General features: G+C 40.9%; 2 protein-coding genes across 4 annotated transcripts in view; one reads left to right on the top strand and one right to left on the bottom strand.

The window, feature by feature from the left end:
* Window positions 1–3,073: 3,073 nt before the first annotated feature.
* Window positions 3,074–8,932, bottom strand: LOC146965544 (alpha-N-acetylgalactosaminide alpha-2,6-sialyltransferase 1-like). The gene is made up of 8 exons (XM_085765226.1): window positions 8,658–8,932; window positions 8,172–8,334; window positions 5,953–6,115; window positions 5,345–5,483; window positions 4,398–4,501; window positions 4,150–4,233; window positions 3,599–3,698; window positions 3,074–3,385 (listed from the first exon to the last, which is right to left on the bottom strand). The coding sequence occupies exons 1-8, from the start codon at window positions 8,826–8,828 to the stop codon at window positions 3,194–3,196; spliced, it is 1,116 nt and encodes a 371-aa protein (XP_085621352.1). The 5' UTR covers window positions 8,829–8,932; the 3' UTR covers window positions 3,074–3,193.
* Window positions 8,933–14,151: 5,219 nt separating this feature from the next.
* The window catches only part of pde1a (phosphodiesterase 1A, calmodulin-dependent), a 45,846-nt gene continuing 40,299 nt past the window's right edge, over window positions 14,152–19,698 (top strand). For all 3 annotated transcript variants that reach the window (XM_085765286.1, XM_085765284.1, XM_085765285.1), the window contains exons 1-2: window positions 14,152–14,271; window positions 17,867–17,987. In XM_085765286.1, the coding sequence (XP_085621412.1) occupies window positions 14,184–14,271; window positions 17,867–17,987 (209 nt within the window). In that variant the 5' untranslated portion in view covers window positions 14,152–14,183. The remainder of the gene's footprint in view (window positions 14,272–17,866; window positions 17,988–19,698) is intronic.

Genomic DNA, 19,698 nt, shown 5'->3' with positions numbered 1-19,698 from the left:
GCAGAGAGTATCTTGACACATAGGGAGAGGCAAGAAAAGAAGATTCTGGGGTTTGTTGTAACTCGATTTTAAGATATCACCCTCAACATCCCAAAAAAGACCAAAAAAAGTACTGTTCGCCTGACAAATTCTCATGGAAATTATTATTTTTCAGCACTTTATGGAGAATATCTATGCTTAACATGTATATAGAAAATTTCCTTAATTCATAAGCTTCCATTTGAGTCCAAGATAGCCTTTCTATCTCAAAAGCTCCACTTGCTGTGGCCAACGGTCTTCTCTATCTATCTGTTCACTTTGGGGAGACCAGAAATAGAATGGTTTCTGATCATGTCAGTTAACATGTAGTTTTTCACAATAGGTGTTGCATTGTTTGGAGACAGCCTGTAGCTTTCCAGTAGCTAGTAGAAAGGCTATCTTGGACTCAAATGGAAGCTTATGAATTAAGGAAATTTTCTATATACATGTTAAGCATAGATATTCTCCATAAAGTGCTGAAAAATAATAATTTCCATGAGAATTTGTCAGGCGAACAGTACTTTTTTTGGTCTTTTTTGGGATGTTGAGGGTGGTATCTTAAAATCGAGTTGCAACAAACCCCAGAATCTTTTTTTCATGCCTCTCCCTATGTGTCAAGATATTCTCTGCCAAATTTTATAGTTGTATGACTATTTATGCCATTGTAGTACCTAAATATTTGCATTTACATCATTTCGCCAGCAAAATGACCCAAGAAAGGGGTTTTGGCCCCCTGCAGCTTTCCAGCAGCTAGTTGACCGGGTTGTCCACCCAGGTTTTAATCCTTGAAATTCCTAGATATCATTTCTGGTGTCAAACCTTTTACAACGCTCCGTGTCCGTTTTTTTGCTTTGCCCCCTGGGTATAGATTTTAATGAAAACTAGAACAAGTATTGCAATGTACAAACTGTGTGTGTTTTCTGTGTTTGGACTGAGAAGGAAGATGTGTTTTGGTTTATCTATTATGTGAGAATGTGAGGTTGACATAAAATATTACTTAAATAGTAGTTGATGCCACAAGTTGAAAATAAAAGGATAGACTTTTATCTAAACAAAAAAGTCTTAGTCCTATCAACCTGTGCAGATAGTTTTAACTTTGAATTTTAGACTGAGTTACAATATTGACTCTAAATGGTTATGGTCTTGTTTGTTTGTTTTTAATGATGGTGTCTTAGTTGTGTTTTGGTGCTGTCGTTCTCATAGTCATCTCTGTGTTTTGTTACATTAGATTAATATTTAAGAAATGAGATTTATCCTCTGAATTTTGACCCATCCTCATTGTTTTGAAACGGTGGGTTGCCACAAACTCCAGAATGTTATTTCTAAACATAAAAATCAATAAAAACTTGTGATTGCTGCAAATTTCACTGGTATTGCTAAAGGTTAAGCTTTTAAAAGGCAATTCTCTTAATTATAGGCCTACACATTTCTCTGTTGAAATTAGTTAGCTATGTCTTTGAACCTTGTTGTTGTCTTGTGTAGGCCTATACCTTGTCACATAATCAAATTATTGCAGTTATTTTTTTTCTTTGCCTGAGATGGAAAAAGTTAAAATGTAACATCACATTCAGTTTATTGGCGTCTTGATACTAGGCTACTGTCTGGACAGATGGCGCCATGATTGAGGTATACATTTTCCAGTAGCCTAAAAAAGAAAAGAAAAACATCAGAATCTCATCTCATATTTTAAAAAGAGATATGCCCTAATTAAAATAAAGGCTTTTTAAAGAAATTCCTTGGCTCGGTCGGAGTGCCTGAAGTAGGGGAGAGTGGGGTAAGTTGTCTCGTGGGTAAGTTGTCACATTCATTATATCTCAGCCACTAGGGGGCGCTGCCACAAAACGTTGGCACTGACATTTTTAGACTTGCACTCTGACATGACCCACATGCTTCATTTTGGCAGGAAACACTCAAGGTTAAAGTAAGAGAACTTTTTGTGTTTTTATTGTTTTAATGAAATTTAATGAAAATACATCTGATACAGGATATAAATCCTCTACTTCGGACTCAAAATAATGACAACATACAAAAAATAAACACAAATATACCATTAGAAACTTCAATAACCCATACATAATATCACTTAAATAATAGAAGAATCCAAAAATAATCTCCCACATTACCTCAAAGAAACAAAACCGCAACAAAACAGACAAAAAAACAAACAAATAAAAAACCAAGGCTACAATTTCATAACATCACTGTTCGCCTCACACACTTGCCATTTTGAGTCTGTTCCCCATCACACACTAACAGATTTCTGCGCCAGCTCGCCATGCCAACTGTCCCCAACTAGTGCCGACTGGTGTAGACTAGACCTGACTGTGAATCGTGGGTAAAATGGGGCAAAAAAAATGCATAGTGTGTCCCCAGCTTAACCCAGACTGTAACATTTGACTCCTTGTGTTTGAGACTAAACCATGCATTTTCTGTTTGTGTTGCAGAGTTAACAGTTATGCCATTTAATAGCATGTAACTAGTTAGTATCACATTTTGAACACTCTGGCTTAAAAGAGCTCCAAGATACAGACAAAAATGTAAAAAATCTTACAACCAGCCCTGGTTTCCCCTACCACCTGTCACTGTGTGTTGTAAAATCCAGGTGGAGATGGCACCAGCAGAAATACAAGAATTAAAGAACCGTACCGTATATGCACAAAGCAAAAATAAACTGTATGCAAATGTTCACAATTTCATGATATTCAGATAGACAGATATACGGTAACTATTTTTGTTCAGGAACTAAGTGATTAGTCAGTTTATTTTACACTCCTTTAAACTATGGATTCAAATGCAAACAGGTCTGACAGGTAGAACATTCTTGTTTGTGGTAAAGTCTATATTTTCAGTACTGACCTTGTCACTAGTGTTATTTGTACAGTATACACTTCACGATGTGCTGCATATGAAAACATAAACTGAACTTATGGGGATGGGACCAGAGGGAGAACTGCAGAGGAAGATCTAAAACTGTGTCTTTATGTTAATCTTGCTCGGTCACAGTATGACCGATCTATCTATTGATTTACTACTTTATGTTTTTTTCTGGGTGAGGCCTGTTGATTTTTAAGTTGGACTTAAAGACAAATAGCCACTACACCGAGCATATCTAGTTTTCAATCACAACAATAAAAAAGTGTACTAAATCTTCATTGTATCAGTATTACATTTGCTCTCATGTCGTTGTGTCTGAGTCTGTTCTTTGAAACAGTTTAATTAATTTAGTGTCATGTAGTTTTTTCCAAGTTTTCATCTCGAGGGTGTAGTCGTGGTTGATGTAGAAAACGACGTGGGTTTTGGCGCCCCTTTCTACGTAATAGTTGAAGTATTTCTTGTAGTCCTCAGTCATGAATCCATACGCATTTACCTGAGAAAAGGAAGAAATTGAGTATTAACACCAAAGAAGAAGTTACATCAAGGTACATGCACAGTTAATAAAATGTCAAACTATTCCTTTAAGAGTTAACGAACTACATCTAAAGTTTGATGTGGGGTTGTGTGAGGTTATTATATATTTTCAGTAAATGTGACATATTAGGTCATATTACAAAGGTGCAGCAACTATCAATTATTAACTTACAGTGTCACAGGTGTGTAGAGCCAGGAAGAGAGTGAATGCCCCATTGGTCGGTCTGACAAGTGGCCAGAAGGAGGCATTCACATTACGAGACAGTAAAAACCTGTAAGTGATGGTTAAATATAAAATCAACATAATGTATTCAAATGTGTTTTATAAGAAAAAAACATAATTCAGCCTCCAAAATGACCTTAATGTTTAGAATCTTGGTTTTAATACGGTTGATTGTGGCATTTTAATGAATACATTGGGAAGTAGGTCTGTGAGGTAAGATATCACTTTACGCAGACGATTCACAACTGTATAGTTTCACCAGTGGTTTCTAGAAATAGTGAATCAAAAAAACCCATTGTTTTAATTTGACACTCAACTGAATCTTTTACTATTGGTTTCATTGCCATACATATAGTTTTGCCGTTGTTGCTATTGTTTATCATTATTCTTTTTTTGGTTTGAATTTTTGTGTCCTTGTGAGATATTTTGGCTGTTACGCTACATGAAAAGTTTCATCATTGTTATAATAAACCACATCAAGTAAAAAGTTTGAGTGTGACCTGTTTCGCACATATCTGAGGAAATCCTGGTGCAGGACATAGAAACGACTCTCATTGTACTGCCCGCCATAGTACGTCCTCGGTCTGAGGGGAGAAAATACAAAATCTAAAGTGATTATTGAAGAGTGATGTGAATGAAGGTTTGTTACTACTTTGTTACCGTTAAGTCGCGTCATATTTATAAGCACTGGACAGTACATTGTTGCAGACGTCATAGGATATTTGCATGTGTATTAGTGTGTGCTTGCCGCTTGTTCCGGTAGGAACCAGCCTCAATCCTTTCTCCTTTCAGAAGACCCTGGAGCCAGAGCCAATCCCTCATCCCCTCGGGAATCAGCACATGCTTTATACCCTGTCAAAAGAAGAAGGAGGACTGATGAATGGCGTTCTTTTGTATCTATGCCCTGATTAATTAAAGGCTTTTTACGCATCACCTTGTCTCCTGCGCGTGAGTGCCTGAAGTAAGCCTTGTGCTTTTTTCATCTCTACAAATTTTTTCAACTTCAAGAGCACCCCGCAACACCTGGAGTTACCTTTGTATCCACCACGAGCACTCGTACCCCCCCACCCCCCCTCCCCCCGTCTTTGAAAACTGATGAATTTGTATTTGGAGCACGTTTAAAGCAGAAGTAAGCAATATTTTTGTGTTAATATACTGTAAGTCTTAAAGACAGCAATCACTTACATAGAGTGTTTGGACCGAAACACGGGTCTGTCAGTCACTCTGCTCTGCTCTGAGCCGAGGAGAAAACTTTTCTCGTATCCTACAGTTTTATCCAATGAGGAGAGAGAACGGCATGCAGGGCTGTGTGTGCAGCCAAGGGATGCGCCTGAATGTGGTGACGTAGGGACGAGGACCAATAGATCCATGACGAGGGCGGGGGCTGCTAACTCCGTCGGCTGACAAGACGTTATGGTGCGTTCAAGGCAACCCGTAACTTGTGTTTTTCCGACCTGTGAGTTCACAGGTCGGAAGTTATGAGTGGCCGTTATAGTGACTTTCACAGGTAAAACAGGTCGGAAAAACACGAGTGGGTTGCCTGGAACGCTACAAAGTCCTAAGTCGTGACTTGAAGCTGTAATTTACGGTTTCAAAAGCCTGCCTGGAACGCAGCATTAGCCAAAACGACCGGATCGCTTACTTCTGCTTTAAACAATCCCCGTATTAACACCTTTGACGTGTGAGTTTCAGTACCTCATCGTTAGGAATAGAGGTGTATCCGTACTTCTTGAGCAAGTACAGTGATGAGGTGATGGAGTGGGCTGTGTGGACATAAACCGATGTCTTGTTGCCTATGTCCTCCTCGTAACCTTTGATGACGGCGCCATTCATCCTGCCACACAAACACATCCACACGTCTTTCATAATTGCAATCAACAGGATTGACAGGGTTGACATTGGAAAGAAATTTCATCGGTTTTAAAATGAACTGATGATACACACAGAGAATCAGACTAAAGAGTCTGAGATGACAATGGGTGAAAAAAACTGGATTGCTCTGTTCTGAAAGAAAAAAAAGGTTTTGTAATAAAAATCTGCACCAACCAGTTATGTCTGTCTCAGTACATTGACTGAAGACAGCAGTGTGACTGAAATATTCTGGACAGTGGACACACACATTCCTCTACATATAGATTGTTTTTTATTGCCATGGTAAAGAAATACAATGAAACTTTGTTTGAGTATTTAAAAATATGAAGAAGAAATACTTATATTACCATGCTAGCTAAACATTGTCCTGGTAAATACAGCTTATTCTAACAACTGTCCCTTGATGGCTGTTTGGTCTCCATCTTTCTTACCGAAAAACATAATCATGGGAATCGATCTCTTTTCCCATCTTAGAGCCATTGAGGATCCCCCCAGTTGCCACCACAGCACAGCACACACAGCCATCACCACCTGGTTTTGGGGAGAGTAGAGGCTCCTTTGGCTTTGGGATCAGCTTCACTGAAGACATCACATCTGCAAAACAAGAAACACATAGCATGACTTAAGATGCTAAAATGCTTAGCCTACTTTTAAAGCAGAAGTAAGCGATCCGGTCATTTTGGCTAATGCTGCGTTCCAGGCAGGCTTTTGAAACCGTAAATTACAGCTTCAAGTCACGACTTACGACTTTGTAGCGTTCCAGGCAACCCACTCGTGTTTTTCCGACCTGTTTTACCTGTGAAAGTCATTATAACGGCCACTCGTAACTTCTGACCCGTGAACTCGTACCAGATCGAACTGGTACGACTTCACAGGTCGGAAAAACACGAGTTGCCCTGAACGCACCATAACGTCTTGTCAGCCGATGGAGTTAGCAGTCCCCGCCCTCGTCATGGATCTATTGGTCCTCGTCCCTACGTCACCGCATTCAGGCGCATCCCTTGCCTGCACACACAGAGAGGACTGCCCCTTTATGCCGTTCTCTCTCCTCATTGGATAAAACTTGTAGGATACGAGAAAAGTTTTCTCCTGGGCTCAGAGCAGAGCAGAGTGACTGACAGACCCGTGTTTCAGACCAAACACTTTATGTAAGTGATTGCTGTCGGAAGATATAACTATTTAAGACTTATATTAACACAAAAATATCGCTTACTTCTGCTTTAACTTCTCAACGGGCTGGTACTGAGAATTAAGTCAGGCCACGCCGGTCTGGGCTTCAGCCCCCGTGTGTCGGTAATTTAATCTGTCAGGGCGCGGTCCCGTGAAAAACAATGAACACCGGACATATTCATCATGATTTTATTGAAAAAAAAAAAAAAAAAAAAAACCTGGACAACTCAGACAGGACATGAAAAGTGGACATGTCCGGGCAAAAGAGGACGTTTTCGTCACCCTAAACGTAATTAGGAATGAGGAGTTGACGCTGATATAATTCCTTCTGGCAGATAAATGTTGGTCTTCTACAACTGTGGCAGCCACATTAGTTTGTTTGAATGTAAAGTGAAGTTTAATGTTGTACTGGAAAGAACAGCAGCACTGCCCCAGGGCTCTGTATGTGCAGAAATCACCACATTTACAGCAGCCCGTCCGCAGAGCTGGCCAACCTCCGTCGTCAACGATCGCTAATTGACATACCTGCAGGTTTTTTAGAGGTTTACCACCGGCTGGTTAAATTCTTGTCATTAAAGTGTTTATTCATTTTTCAACAAATAATAAAATACACAACAAACAGACAAAAACAAACAGGCAGTCAAAACAAAACTACAAGGACAACACCCCTCTGTACCATTGTGTGTTTGTGATTACACACTTGTGATGTGATCCAACATATGCTTATTGTGACAAGTCCTGATTAAATCATTGATTAAATTGTGGCAGTCGCATTAGTTTATTTGAATGAAAAGTGAACAGAAATAAATAAATGTTTTACAATGAACCGATCAGTCTGCATTAAATTTTATTTTATTAAGTTTTACAACACTTCAGGACTTTGAAAAGAATTTGCAAGAAAATGCATCTATTCCGCAGAAAGAACCAGGCGGACTTGAAGTCGCTGCTTTCTTCTCATAAAATTGCCACTTTATTCTCGTAAATTTAAAAACTGTTGTTGTTTTTTTGGGAGAGTCTAAACCTGTCAGACCATTTTGTATACTGGCAGACTTGTAAATGGGATTATCATCCATTTATATGTATAGTAGTATACAGTAAGTGCAATGTGAATATCCAAATGATCTGGGACTCATAAAAATATGTAATGTTATAAAGGCCACAACACATACAGCTCTGGTCTGCACTGACGTCTTCATTAAATGGACTTAACAGGAAGGAATATCAACATCTTAATTAAGTAATTTGATTAAATATGATTTAATTGAAAACTGCAGTGTACATTCATTAATGCTATGCAACATTATGTTTTTCTACCTGTTTTGTTTTTTCTTCCTTAATACCTTAAGACCGGCTGCACCAGTCACTTGAGAGTGATATAGGAGGTATGGGTTCATTGTTTCATCTTAATGCTTTACAACATGTCACATTTTTGTGTCTCGGCTCAGTAAATGTGTTTCACACAGACATTAAAAACACCCACCGTCATATTTGTACTCCATAAAGCCAAAGGGATTGTTAAAATGTGAAAGTCGGTTCCACTCGCTCATGTTGATGTTGTCTTTGTGTAGAAACAAGCGAATGTTGGGGAGGAAAGCCTTCTTGAAGCTCTCATCCTGAGAGTTTCGCAGAGACTCAGCACAAGTCTGAAAACATGAGATAAAATACCAGATAATGAAATGAAAAATTTAAAAAAGAAAAAAAGAACACAGGATATGGAATTTAATCCACATCACTCCCTGAGCAAACAGGAGATTCCAGTAATCGCACAGGTGGCTAAAGCTTGTAGTCTATTGTTAACCACTCAAATAATTGATTGTAATGAAAAGCAGTGATACTGAGCAAGCATTAAAACAAAAAGTTAACATTAAAATCAAATGCAGGCCACACCAAAAGTACACATCAGAACAAAGATATCGTCAGCCATGTTAACCCAGTCTATTTCAAAAAACTATTTGAAGATGCTTACCGTCTGTCTAGGTGGGCCGTCCTGGTTATAGACTTCCTCAAAGTCCCAATGAGGATACTTTGTGAAGTTTTTTTTGTAGAGTATGGGTATGGGGGTCTCAGCCTCGGTTGCAGGTGGTGTGGTGGTTTTAACCTGAGCTGTGTTTAGCTTCGTCACTAATTTTGTTGTCATAGAACCTGCAGCTTTGGCTCGGGGTGTACTAAACACAGCGGACAGCAGAGTCAAGTTTCCCCTTGTATCCCAAAATGTAACGTCACTGTGTTTTCTTTAGGAGGCTTCAATTTGAAAAACAAAAAAACAAACGCTATACCTAAATATGCTGCTATACTTAACTTTAGGGTTAAGGTTAAAAATTAATGTAATCACCATACATTTAATACAGAGGGAACTGGAAAAACATATTTAAGTATTGTCTTGTTTATTCTTAGTGTTTTTCAGTGAACAAAATACAAATACAACTTACCTGCTGTTTGATAAATATTCCCATGATACAATTAAAAGTACACTGGTGACACACATCACAAACACCAATGAAAAAGTCCTGTAATTTCCACCCGCCATCCCTCCAGTTTGGACTCTTTACTGCTCAGTTAGAAAAAGATGAGTGTTTTCCTTGCCCCAGATGAGATAGATGTGCCCAGGTAGGAGAGCCGCCTGCAGTATATTACACCATGAGAGCACAGTTGTCATGGTGTCACCTCCCCAAACGTCTCCTTGTTGTCTTGAAGCAGCTGGAAGATGGCGGCCAGCTGCATCCCAAAAAAAAAAAAAAAAAAGTCCTGCAATTGTCTTTTAGCACCGATTACTAAAAAAAAAGGTAAAATAAATAAATAAATAACTTTAAAAAAAAAACTAAAAGGAAATCTCATGAAATGCAGAACAATTCCTTGATAATTTAAGAACAACCTCCTTATCAAACCTCCTAAAAGAAGTTGTTACTTATTATCTAGGCGAAATTGATCTCATGTATAATAATGATAATAACTTATTGCTGCAAGGGTGGACACAAGTGCATCATTATAATAAAGTGAGTGATCAATAGTGTTCAGTTTTTATAGTTTTTTCCACAAATCATTATCTTCATCACCATTGTTGTAATGTCACAAACAATAAAGACAAGGGAGACACGAGGAGACAGACACGACACAGGGAGAACTTGACAGGACAAGACCTATAAGAGTCGATCATTCACATATGCAGAGAAAAAAAGACAAGCAAAATAAATTATGCGGATACAGATAATGCTGCATGACTAGCAACAACTGTTTTAAACTTGACATGTGTCATCTAAAAGCATAACAATGAGGGTTTTATCTTCTTGATCTTTTGGGCTCCAATTTCATAGACCAGGTGCAAGCAAGGCGCAGCGCACAACTGGTTGTGTCCAGGCGCATTTTGCAAGTTTGGTGAGCCGAGCACCCTGGCCTGGCAACACGTTCTCACTCCCAGTGCGTCAACAGCCTGACGAACGGTCACTGTCCCACATCGTCACATGCCTGACTCATTAGGTACCCGTTTTTCGTCAGGTTTTGACGCGCTCGGCTTTCAGTTGATTCCAATGCAGTCCCCTTCGTGGCGACATGTGACGCTCAGAGTGTGATCCAGCAGCCGACCGGCCGCGGCATGGAAAGACGCAGTGAGCGTCAGTTCCATTGGATAACTTTTTCCCCCTTAAAGCTTTATTGAACCTGATGCTGCTGTGTCTGACGGCAAGGGCGTAATTTCTGTTATCATTTATTTATTTATTTGTATAGTGATCATGGTGTTGGTGCAGAATAATCACTCAATAAATAAATAAGTGGGTTAGATTCTCCGAATCTTTATGGCGGCTTTTCATTGGTAAACAAACCCTGGATCAAATACTCCTTTCCGGCCGATCGGCCGTGATGAGTTAACTGTTACACTATTCGCCACTCCGAATGTCTACAACGCAATGACAACACCTTAAAGTGTGTCAGGCCTGCTGAGTGTGATCACAAGGAGTGAAAATTAAGCCATGTTGATTTAATTCAACAAAATGTGAATAAACAGAGGAATCAAAACAGTTAGAAAGATCTTTTTGAACAAAGTCCAAATTATTCAAGTTAACTCAAATATATATATTTTTTTATTCCAGAAAACAACCTTTCCCTCCCCCCACATTCCCCCCTCCTCCCTCCTAGGAAGCATGAGCTTATGATATAGTGTTCATAGCATGAGGAGGGGTATTGTTTGTGCAAAATGTCCTGACTCTCTGACCTTTGGAAGGTTCAAAAGGAACGTTTTTGGCAGATTTGAGTTCAAATTTACAAGTCTTTTTGTCAACAGCTCACAAACGCTAAGATCTAAGAGGCTAAATTGTAAATAAGTTCACCAGGGGGCTTACCCATCCACTGTAGTAATTTTTATGCACAGCTCCACTACTTCCTGAACTTTAGACAGCGCTCTACTTCCTGTTTTAAATTGGACAAACTGATTAATCAGGTGTGTCTGACGACCTCTTAACAATGGTCAGACACACCTGGATTAATCAGTTTGTCCAATAATGTAAGACAGGAAATAAAGGAGCTGGTTTACGATCAGGAAGTAGGGGAGCTGTGCATAAAGCCAACTGGTAAGTGTCAAAGGTCACAGGGGTCAAACATCAAAGTGAATCCAGCCATTCCTGCTTTTTCTCAACAAAACATACACGCTTTAAGTTATCATCATGAAATATAAATATGTTGTATATCAGAGAGTCCTCTATCAGAATATTTTGGTCCCGTTGCGCTAGGGGCCCCGGGGGGCCACTTGGCTTTCCCATGCTCCCACAGAGTTGGGTCTCGGGGTGATGGATAAGGGCCTCACCATGAGTCCACAGGCCAAGTTTCAAGTGATTTGGTCGGTTTCTATGGAAACGGTGGCCTCAAGGATACAGAGGAATGCGGCTGTTTGAAGCCCCGCCTCTCGAAAAGTAATGGCTCAATCAGGACCAAACACACATCTACGCGTTCGTCTTGGGTCCCCGAACCATGTATTACAAAATCAGAACTGTACGACTTTTGGAAATGTGTTTTGTCTATTTCGGCTTTTCAGACTCAGAGTCTGTCAGACTTAAAGCTTGAGAGACCCTCTTAGTCAGAAAAGCCAAAATAGACAGAACACATTTCCAAAAGTCGTACAGTTCTGATTTTGTAATACATGGTTCGGGGGCCCAAGACGAGTGTGTGTTCGGTCCTGATTGAGCCATTACTTTTCGAGAGGCGGGGCTTCAAACGGCCGCATTCCTCTGTATCCTTGAGACCACCGTTTCCATAGAAACCGACCAAATCACTTGAAACTTGGCCTGTGGACTCATGGTGAGGCCCTTATCCATCACCCCGAGACCCAATTCTGTGGGAGCATGGGAAAGCCAAGTGGCCCCCCGGGGCCCCCTGGGGCCCCTAGAGCAACGGGACCAAAATATTCTGATAGAGGACTCTCTGATATACAACATATGTATATTTCATGATGTTAACTTAAAGCGTGTATGTTTTGTTGAGAAAAAGCAGGAATGGCTGGATTCACTTTGATGTTTGACCCCTGTGACCTTTGACACTTACCAATTGGCTTTATGCACAGCTCCCCTACTTCCTGATCGTACACCAGCTCCTTTAGCTAAGAATTCAGCCTGATAGGCCAAAGCATCTGGAAGCTATTAAAGAATTGCTGTTGAAACATTTCTCCTTTAATAAGAGGTCAGAGAAAGGAGCATTGCTTTTTGGCTATTTGTGACCCTTCTGAATGTCACAGAGCTCTGAATCTTTGCACACACAATCTACTAGACATTCTGGACCACATATTAAAAGCTCATCTTCCTGCATCAAAGTCTTGGTGTTTTATTCAAAGAAACGGGGTCAAAAAGGTCACAGATCAGCGACCTTTGACACTTGTGAAGGTCGCATGGGTTTGAAACTGCACATGGTGGATGGCCTTAGGCCCCGGACAAATACATGAAACTTTCAGCCTTATAACCCCAAGGATGTAGACGTTATTAGACAAAAGGCTTCTAAATCCAGGCTTTGAAGGCAGAGAAACGAGCCTGGACGGTCAGCTGTGACCTCATTGAATTAAAAATTACATTAAATGTGATGTGATGTGGACCAGAAAGATGCTGAAAGCCAACTTTCATGCACTTTATTGTTGAATTTTAACAATATAGCACCGTTTTTTATTCAATGTTGAAAACAAAAAAGATGTTAAGACCTTTTATTGATTGATTATTCTGCACCAACACCATGATTATTAAATAAATAAATAAATAAATAACATCCTTGCCGAAAGTTACGTCAGACACAGCAGCATCAGGTTCAATAAAGCTTGAAGGAAAAGTAAAAAACACTCACAGCGTCTTTCAGTGCCGCATGCCGGCTCGGCTGGATCACTTGCTCTGAGCGTCACATATCGCCGCGAAGGGGACTGCATTGGAATCAACTGAAAGCCGAGTGCGTAAAAACCTGACGAAAAACGGGCACCTAATGAGTCAGGCATGTGACGATGAGGGACAGTGACCGTTCGTCAGGCTGTTGACGCACTGGGAGTGAGAACGTGTTGTCCAGGCAGGCTTTTGAAACCGTAAATTACAGCTTCAAGTCACAACTTACGACTTTGTAGCGTTCCAGGCAACCCACTCGTGTTTTTCCGACCTGTTTTACCGGTGAAAGTCACTATAACGGCCACTCGTAACTTCTGACCCGTGAAGTCGTACCAGATCGAACTGGTACCACTTCACAGGTCGGAAAAACACGAGTTACGGGTTGCCTTGAACGCACCATAACTTCTTGTCAGCCGATGGAGTTAGCAGCCCCCACCCTCGTCATGGATCTATTGGTCCTCGTCCCTACGTCACCACATTCAGGCGCATCCCTTGGCTGCTGCACACAGCCCTTTATGCCGTTCTCTCTCCTCATTGGATAAAGGTTGTAGGATACAAGGAAAGTTTTCTCCTCGGCTTACAGCAGAGCAGAGGGACTGACAGACCCGTGTTTCAGACCAAACACTCTATGTAAGTGATTGCCGTCAGAAGATAGAACTATTTAAGACTTATATTAACACAAAAATATCGCTTTCTTCTGACTGACTGAAGAGGCGGGGCTTAGCTCACTGTCTGTTCACAGGTGAGCAGAGATTTAGTGTTCAGTGTAATAGTAAATAAATATATAAATATGATCTCTCTCTCTCTCTCTCTCTCTCTCTCTCTCTCTCTCTCTCCCTCTTTCTCTCTCTCTCCCACACTCAGTGACCCTCCTAGTCCTTTCCTGGCTGCAACCTCTTGTTAAAAGGGCAAGAGACCTCAGCTGAGAGAGACAGAGAGCAGCAGCAGCAGCAGCAGCCAGAGAGCTGAGAGGCTGAGCAGCATGTGGACGAGAGCCAGAGGAAGATGTCTCTCCAACAGGTAGAGAAACACCGAGAAACAGAGAAACCTCCGTCTGTCTGGAGCCTCCGTCCTCCTCCTCCTCCTCCTCCTCCTCCTCCTCCTCCTCCTCCTCCTCCTCCTCCTCCTCCTTCCTCCCGTGGTTTCTGCTGACGATGGGCTCCTTCTGCTCGTCTCTGGACAAGAAGATGGCGGTGGTGACGGTGACGCCACGTGAGGAGTCTCCAGTTCAGACAGTGACAGGTCAGACGGTCGTTTATCTGCCTCTCTAGACCCGTTGTATGTAGCTCCTTCTCATATCAACTTTTAAATGATGAAAATGTACTTTTGCTGCAAATGAACATACGTTTACCGCATATTGTCATGTTCTTCCATGTGATATGTCGCCATCAGATAGTTTAACTCTGTCAAAGTTTTCAAACTGAGGTAAAAAAACCCCCCACAAAAGATCATAACTTGAAATTATTTGAGTTAATATTTTTAATTTTTAATATTTAATATTTAAGTCCTCTCTGCCGAGTGAGGAAAAGTTCCTGTGCTCAGCTTCCTGGGAGATTTTATGACATCACAACCAGTTTGGAGCCAATCACAGCCCGGTATTTGATTAAATTAATTAAATGATCCTAAAATATTTAACGGCTTCTGTCGTATGAAAGGTTTAAAAATAAACGACATCTCTCTCAGCTCCGCTCATGTCGCTCTACTTGTTGCCTCGAAAGCCTTTTGACAAACAAAGACCTGAATATATTAATGAAACACACACACACACACACACACACACTCACTCATGCACAAACACAAACACACTCTCCTCCAGCCGCCCACACGATCGTCTTTAATTGTCTCTTCAGTGTTTTTTGCTGATTATGAAGAACCAATTAACAGTCAATTAGCCAGCTGACCAATCAGACGGCCAGTGTGTTGCCATGAGGGTTTGTTTACAACCACAAGAGCTGCTACGGACACACACGGACACACACGGACACAGCAGGATGCAGCACACACACACATTGAACACACACTCTGCTGATTCCACGGTTCGTCTCACAGTGTCTGAAGATGTTTGTCATCAGGAAGGACACAGCAGAGTCCCACAGCTGATCCCGGTGTCTCGTGGTGCTTTCAGGTGCCAGTGGAGTTTCCTCCACTTTCCTGTCTCCTCTTCAGGGGCCGTATTTGATCTTAGAGTCCCATTTTAGTCCTATTCTCAGACTTAAGAATAAGAATTTATTATTGTTGATGATGTTTTTGGTTATTATTTATTCTACGTGAGTGTATGAGATGAAATGTTGATGAAGACGACGATGATGATGATGATAGTAGATGATAGAAGGGCTCTTATAGAGAATGTGAAGCTGACGTCACGCCGCTTTGGCGTTGTGGGACGTCGGCGCCATCTTTGGAGGAACGCAAATGTAAACAGAGTGGGGAAAACGGAGGAAAACGAGCAAGAAGTAAAAGAGAAAGAAAAAGAGATGAGGAAGACGGACAAAAATAAAAAAAAAACGAAATGGAGAAGGGGAAGGGAAACGAAGGAGGAACGTATCGTGATAAACTCAAATTTAACAAGAAACAAGGTACACAGAAAAACTACAACTTATTAAGACCCAGATTTACTCCCTCCACTGACTTATCCAGACATCGTGAACTATCTCGTTTTTGGTATTAGTGCATATACTACTGTGGCATTTTTTTACGCAGCAGTACTGTCCCACAATGATTACTTTTAAGCGACTTTGGGGAACTTTTTTTAGGGGGACTAGCAAGTGTTTACATCCGCGATTCTCCAAAGATGGCGTCCAACGTCCCACGGCGTGACGTAACTTCACATTCTCTATTGGTGTTGGTGTGTGTGTAAGGTATGTTTGGAGGCTGCTCCTTTTTCATAGAGGTCGCACAAGTAAATTTCGTTGTGCTGGTTTTGTTTTCTAAACTGCATATTAATGACAATAAAGTGATTGATTTGATTCAATTTAAAAGCTATTTATCAACTTTCTCAAGTCTAAGAATCACTGCTCCTCCCCCAGATATCTAAGAGACCTCCAGAAGTGTTCTCAGTGGTTAGGAGTTGCCAGTAGGAGACGGCACTGAAGGACGTTCTGTCTGTGTTTGATGACGAGCAGTTGATCAAATTATATCGTTTGGACAGAGCAGGTTTCATCCCCAGATTTAATAAGAAACGTCATCTCACCAACAATGTAACACTGAATGAATTGCAAAGATTAGGAGCATTTGTTTTTGATTTCATTTCGATTAATGGTTTACATACTAGTACACGGTTGCACATACATGATGTACACATAATCACCATAAATGAAAAGGTGCAGGATGAAGAAAAAGTTGTAGTACCTGCCCCTTTCTATACAGTAGTTATAATTGCATTGGCTTAATTAACAGCAATATTATACACTATTTCAAAAAATTAAAGATGATGAAACCCAAAGATTATTGTCAAAATACGGTTGAATAAACACTCTTATTGCACATTTAACTATTCACTGAGATATTTCTATATTCTTAGATACGGGATTCCCTTCAGCGATTGGTCATTCCTATAAACTTGGAAGTGACGTTGTCTTAAATTGAGTTTACAGCACATAGTACTACTGTGGTAACTCAGCTCTGAGACTGACACTTCAGATTCAGTCCTACACTTCACTAAAAGTGTGAATTAGATGCTTGATAACTGACTTTGAAGTGCAGCTTTCAGCCAAGAACTATTTTACTCTTACTGTAAGTGGACTCTTAGCAGTGTTGTTAGGAGTGGTTCTGATAGGCTTGATAAATACGGCCCCTGGTCTCTAAAGGTCTCTTGTGGTCTCTACAACCTTCTTCTGGTCTCCTCTGCTCAGAAATGAACCAGTTAAAACTATTTGAGCACAGACTAAACTCAGGGTCACCCGGTCTCACCCAGATGAGCCTGGATCTTGACCCAGATTAAAACCAGTGAACAGTTCAGCAAGTGGAAGATGAAATGACCTGCAAAAGACATAAAGTTACAGATGACACATTCTCTTTGCATTTTAAACTATATATTTTCTTTTATTTTCATCTTTTCCATTTTCAAAACAACAGAAAAGGAAAAGGTCTTCTTTTGCAGGCTGCTGCTTTGTTTCCCCTTTTCACTCTGAAACTGTAGAAAACTAGAATAATACACTTATAAAAGAGTGTTTACTGTTTAACTTTATGTCTTTTGGAGATCGTTTCATCCTCCACTTTGTCAACTGTTAAACACATTAACAGACATTTTAAACCAGGGAAGCCCAGACTTTTGCATGATGCCACTTTAGATTGATGTTGGTGGCCTCGTTTGACTGACCAGCAGAGGGAGACACATTCCCACCGCCCGCACACACACACACACACACACACAAACACACACACACACAAACACACACGTTTCATCTCATCTCAACACTTCATTTATTCTTAGCTGTGTCATTAATGGCTAAATAAAGACAGGAAGGAAGGAAGGACAAACATAGATGATGATGATGATGATGAGGCTATATTTAAATATCAAAATAGAAATCAGTACAAAATATTTCCGGCATCACATCAAAGTTTTACTGATTCTCCAGTTTTCACTCTGTTGACGCCTTTAATTTCACCTCTACAGTGTTTTTTATTTATTTATTTATTTATTTATTTATTTTTTAGCTCTGTCTATTTTTAGTCCTGACGTGTCTTGCAGTTTTTTGGAGGGTCAGCTGCTCTGTGCAGGTTGAGTCCAGACTGAAGCGAACCATGTTTATTCTGCAGAATACATAATCAGCCAGTGTGACCTTCTGTTTTCAAACTTTTTTCTCTCTCCTCTCCTCTCCTCTCTCTCCATCAGGCGACTCTTTGCAGCCAATCAAAGCAGGCCGGCTGCAGCGTCCAATCAGGAGCAGGTGCAGCCTGGTGAGGCGTGTCCGCGGCCCCGTCAGTCACTGTGCTGTGAAAAGCCCCAAGACCCGGTAAGAAACAAACCAAGTCAAATAAAGTAGTGGATGTGTGGAAAAATACTCACAGACTCATCATCATCATACGTGACTCGACAAATATGTTAAAGGGATAGTTCACCCAAAATTCAAATTTCACTCATTATCTACTCACCCTCATGTCGACTAAGGGCTGGGAGAAGTTTCAGAGTCCTCCGTGCCTTCTCGGAGTTACGGGGGGGTCCGTGCAGCAGTATTTGTCCATATGACGGTTGTGAATGGTGCTCACTTTTCTTCATCCAAAAAGACACCAAAAAACATCCAAATACCTCCATAGTGCTCGTCTGTAATGTCTCTCTTGTATTGAAGCCCTGACATGAGAAATTGTTACACCGGTCAGTGCAATGACACAAAAAAAGCAGTGAACTGAGATACTGGGAGCTTCCGCTACAAACAAGCTTAAAATATAGACTTATTAAATTTTTTTCGGAACAATTTCTCATGTCGGGGCTTCAATACAAGAGAGACATTACAGACGAGCACTATGGAGGTATTTGGATGTTTTTTGGTGTGTCTTTTTGGACAAAGAAAAGTGAGCACCATTCAGAACCGTCATATGGACAAATACTGCTGCGCGGACCCCCCCGTAACTCCGAGAAGGCACAGAGGACTCTGAAATTTCTCACAGCCCTTAGTCGACATGAGGGGGAGTAGATAATGAGTGAAATTTGAATTTTGGCTGAACTATCCCTTTCATAAACAGCGTTTAATCAGTGATACTAAAAGGTTTATTGAGGTCTGGGCTATGTTTCCTTCAGGACACATCGGCCTTTGCAGATGAGTTGAATGTGAGACAGAGTTGCTGTCTTTCTGTCTTTCTCCTCTGTTTCTCCTCCTGGGTTTTTTTCTTTCCCCCTCTGTTAAAGCTGCTCTTCTCCTCAGGAGGCTTTAACGTGTACTTGATGAAACTGCCTGTAGTACACTGTAGTGAAAGCTTTGAAAGGTCTTTGATGGTTCACTCAGAGCTTCACCTCCTTCATCTCTGCCTCGTCTGTCGTATTTGTGCATCAGGGCACATTTCTGACTGTTACTCTCGCAAGAGAAAAAGAAGAAGAGAAGAGAAGCGTGTGAAAATATTAGCTCCTTTTGCAGACGTGTTCGGCTCCAGTGGATCTGGATGAGAAACTCTAGGAGTGTTTTTTTTTTTTTTTTCTTCTTACAGCTCCAGCAGCTTCAAAGTCTAAGATGTCATGAAGGGAGAGAGATGAACACAGACTGGTGAAGCGTCCCACTGGAGGACTGTCTGGGCCGGTGGGACATCATCAGTCTGTCTACTCTGCGCTGTGTAATATCTTGTGTTGTGTTGAGGGATAACTGGGAATTGTGATATTCCGTGTTTCTGGATCTTTACCCATACAAGGAAGTCAGATTCAGGGATGTGTTGACTTTTGCTGCTGCAAGTCCCTCCAGCTTTATACAGATACAACACCAAATCCTTTTTTAATGCACAGGTATTCCTGCTCCCCTGAGGACAAATCCTCTTGGATTTTAAAGGGTAGTTGCGGCTTATTTCGACCTGTTTCCCCATCTGTGTGTCACGCTAACTTTGTGCTGACCATTACGGGTCTAGAGATCCAGGGAAGGAGCACGAGCCAAGATGATGATGGTGTAGCTAGCAGCTCATTGAGAGCTTTAGAGAGGAGATGCTATTGAAATATCACTTTTTAAAGGCCCTTTAAAGGGATAG

The sequence above is a fragment of the Trachurus japonicus genome, chromosome 21 (genome assembly GCF_045865225.1).
Source record: "Trachurus japonicus isolate A0001 chromosome 21, Traja_1.0".
Classification (NCBI taxonomy): Eukaryota; Metazoa; Chordata; class Actinopteri; order Carangiformes; family Carangidae; genus Trachurus; species Trachurus japonicus.
Note: the sequence above shows the minus strand (reverse complement) of the source record. Positions and strands in the feature narration are given on the sequence as shown.

Bases quoted from the DNA above. Each gene is read 5' to 3' on its own strand.
- LOC146965544 (XM_085765226.1), bottom strand. From the start codon at position 8,828: ATGACAACAAAATTAGTGACGAAGCTAAACACAGCTCAGGTTAAAACC. The intron at 5,484-5,952 runs GTAAGAAAGATG...TTTGTGTGGCAG, and splicing joins TCCCATGATTATGTTTTTCG to GATGAATGGCGCCGTCATCA. The intron at 3,386-3,598 runs GTAAGTTAATAA...TCCTTTTCTCAG, and splicing joins CTCTACACACCTGTGACACT to GTAAATGCGTATGGATTCAT.